Genomic DNA, 2,534 nt, shown 5'->3' with positions numbered 1-2,534 from the left:
TTTTTGAGACAGAGTTTTGCTCTGTTGCCCAGGCTGGAGTACAGTAGTGTAATCACAGCTCACTGCAGTCTTGATCTCCCAGACTCAAGCGATCCTCCTGCCTCAGCCTCCCCAGCAGTTGGGACTGCCGGTACACACCATCATGCCTGACTGATTTTTAAAATTATCTTTTGTAGAGATGGGGTTCTCACTATGTTGACCAGGCTTTGTTTGAACTCCTGGGCCTCAAATGATCTTCCTGCCCAGCCTCCCAAAGTGCTGGGATTACAGGTGTGAATCACCATGCTTGATCTTTTTGTCTAGCAATAGTTCTCTTGCAACTCTTCGTTTTCTTCAGTTAGTCATTCTGCGGCTGGCTTGAATGCCAGCAAAAAGACACATAAGCCTAAAAGGATGGAAGTATTTGATATATATAAAGTCAGAGTTTCAGAGCTATCACCTGGGACTGTGCCTGCTTGGATGCCCAGACTTTGGACTACATATTAAGCTTCTTAAGTAGCTACTATATAAACTCCTTTGACAACTCCAAGGGCCCCTTTGATGAGCATTAGCATTCTCTGGACTTTTTGCTGTTGGAGTAGATAACCTGAGTGGTGGAGTACTTCCTTGGTTGTCATCACCTCATCTATGAGGGCAGTGAATTGCCACCTGTGGAAATCATGGGGTGCTCTGCTAGATTCTAATCTATTTGTTATACCCCTCTAAGGGGCTTGGACAAAGCTATTTTATGGCAAAGGTGACTAACACAAGGGTGAAGGCTCAGGAGTTTGTATCTCAAGATGTACAACCTAGGAAGCTCTTGCTTAGATAAGAGATGTTAAAAAAATATATTAGTTTGTAATTGTTATTATTCCATTAGCTTTCCAACACAAATAAAAATATCTAAATTCTTTTTTTTTTTTGAGATGGAGTTTCGCTGTCACCCAGGTTGGAGTGCAGTGGCGCGATCTCGGCTCACTGTAACCTTCATCTCCCAGGTTCAAGCAATTCTCCTGTCTCAGCCTCCCGAATAGCTGGGATTACATGAGCCTGCCCCAATGCCTGGCTAATTTTTGAATTTTTTTTAGTAGAGACAGGCTGGTCTTGAACTCCCGACCTCAAGTGATCCACCCCTCTCAGCTTCCCAAAGTGCTGGGATTACAGGTGTGAGCCACTGTGCCTGGCTGCCAAAGTCTTTATTTTGGCTTGCAAAGCTGATATACAAAGCTTATCTCCCTTCATTTACCATTCTTTCCTGTGCTTGCTATACTTTTCCTCAGATACGTCGTACTCATTTGCCCCTGTCTAGAATGCTCTTTTATTCCCACCTCCAGTCTTTACATGGCTGGCTTCTTCTCATTTATATGGTCGCTTAAAAGTGCTTCTCAGAACCCTTACTTATTACCAAGCGCCCTTCCTTACTGCAGAGTCATGTTCTGTCACATCGGCCTGTTTTTCATCATAAGGACTTTAACTAGAATATAATCTCCTTGAAAGCCAGATCCTTTTCTTTACTGTTAATTGCTTTAGCGACAGAGTTTAGACCAGTATCTGACACATGGTAGGCATGCAGATGTTTGTTGACCACGTGTGACAATGCATACATTTTGTTTTTGTTTGACCCAGGCAGGTCTTAAACACCTCAGCTCAAGCACTCCTCCTGCCTCAGCCACCTGAGTAGCTGAGATTATAGGTGCAGGCCACCCTGCCCAGCCAACTTTTAAAATTTTTCCTCCTGTTGCCCAAGCTGGAGTGCAGTGGCACAATCATAGCTGACTGAAGCCTTGACCTCCTGGGCTCAAGTAGCTCGGACTACTACTTGAGTATTCTACTACTCGAGAATACTACTACTATTCTCCAACCTCGGCCTCCCAAGTAGCTGGGACTATTGATATGTGCCATTATGCCCAGCCAATATTTTTGATTTTTAAGAGAGATGAGGTCTTGCTGTGTTTTTCAGGTTGGTCTTGAACTCCTGAGCTTAGGCAATCCTCTTGCCTTGGCCTCCCAGAGTTTTGGGATTATAGGCATAAGCCACTGCACCGGGCCCGTATGTGTACCTTTTAATTGATCTGAGTTCTAGACTTTTGATGCCGTGGAATTCTACTGATGGGAATTTGGGTTGATGGTGTGGGGAACCCCCATATTTATTTACTAGGATGGGAGGAAGTACGAAAGTTATGAGTGAATAAAACTGGTAAATATTTTAGAGCAAAACGGCTTCTCTAAGTAAATTTAGTAAATGTGTCTAATTCTTATGAAATTAAATTGATTTCATGAGTGAACTAACATCTCAAATATTGAAGTTTTTAAAATTTCTTTTACATAGTCATCTCAGCAAAACTTAAGGAAAATAGAAAGAATTGGTTTGGACCAAGTCCTTATGTAGAAGTCACAGTAGATGGACAGTCAAAGAAGACAGAAAAATGCAACAATACGAACAGCCCCAAGTGGAAGCAACCCCTTACAGTGTAAGTTTGGAAGTATTTTACTATAGTATGTTTTGTTTAGTAGATGATTGGAAATACAATTTTTTTTTTTTTTTTTTTTTTTTT

The 2,534-nt window shown here is 41.9% G+C and overlaps 1 protein-coding gene across 1 annotated transcript in view; it reads left to right on the top strand.

Moving 5' to 3' along the window:
• Positions 1–2,534, top strand: part of ITCH (itchy E3 ubiquitin protein ligase) — a 144,997-nt gene that overhangs the window by 40,744 nt on the left and 101,719 nt on the right. Inside the window, exon 4 of the mRNA XM_017511319.2 lies at positions 2,309–2,450. Within this exon, the coding sequence (XP_017366808.1) occupies positions 2,309–2,450 (142 nt within the window). The remainder of the gene's footprint in view (positions 1–2,308; positions 2,451–2,534) is intronic.

The sequence above is a fragment of the Cebus imitator genome, unplaced genomic scaffold (assembly GCF_001604975.1).
Source record: "Cebus imitator isolate Cc_AM_T3 unplaced genomic scaffold, Cebus_imitator-1.0 Scaffold18, whole genome shotgun sequence".
Taxonomy (NCBI): domain Eukaryota; kingdom Metazoa; phylum Chordata; class Mammalia; order Primates; family Cebidae; genus Cebus; species Cebus imitator.
This window is presented reverse-complemented; position numbering and strand designations above follow the sequence as displayed.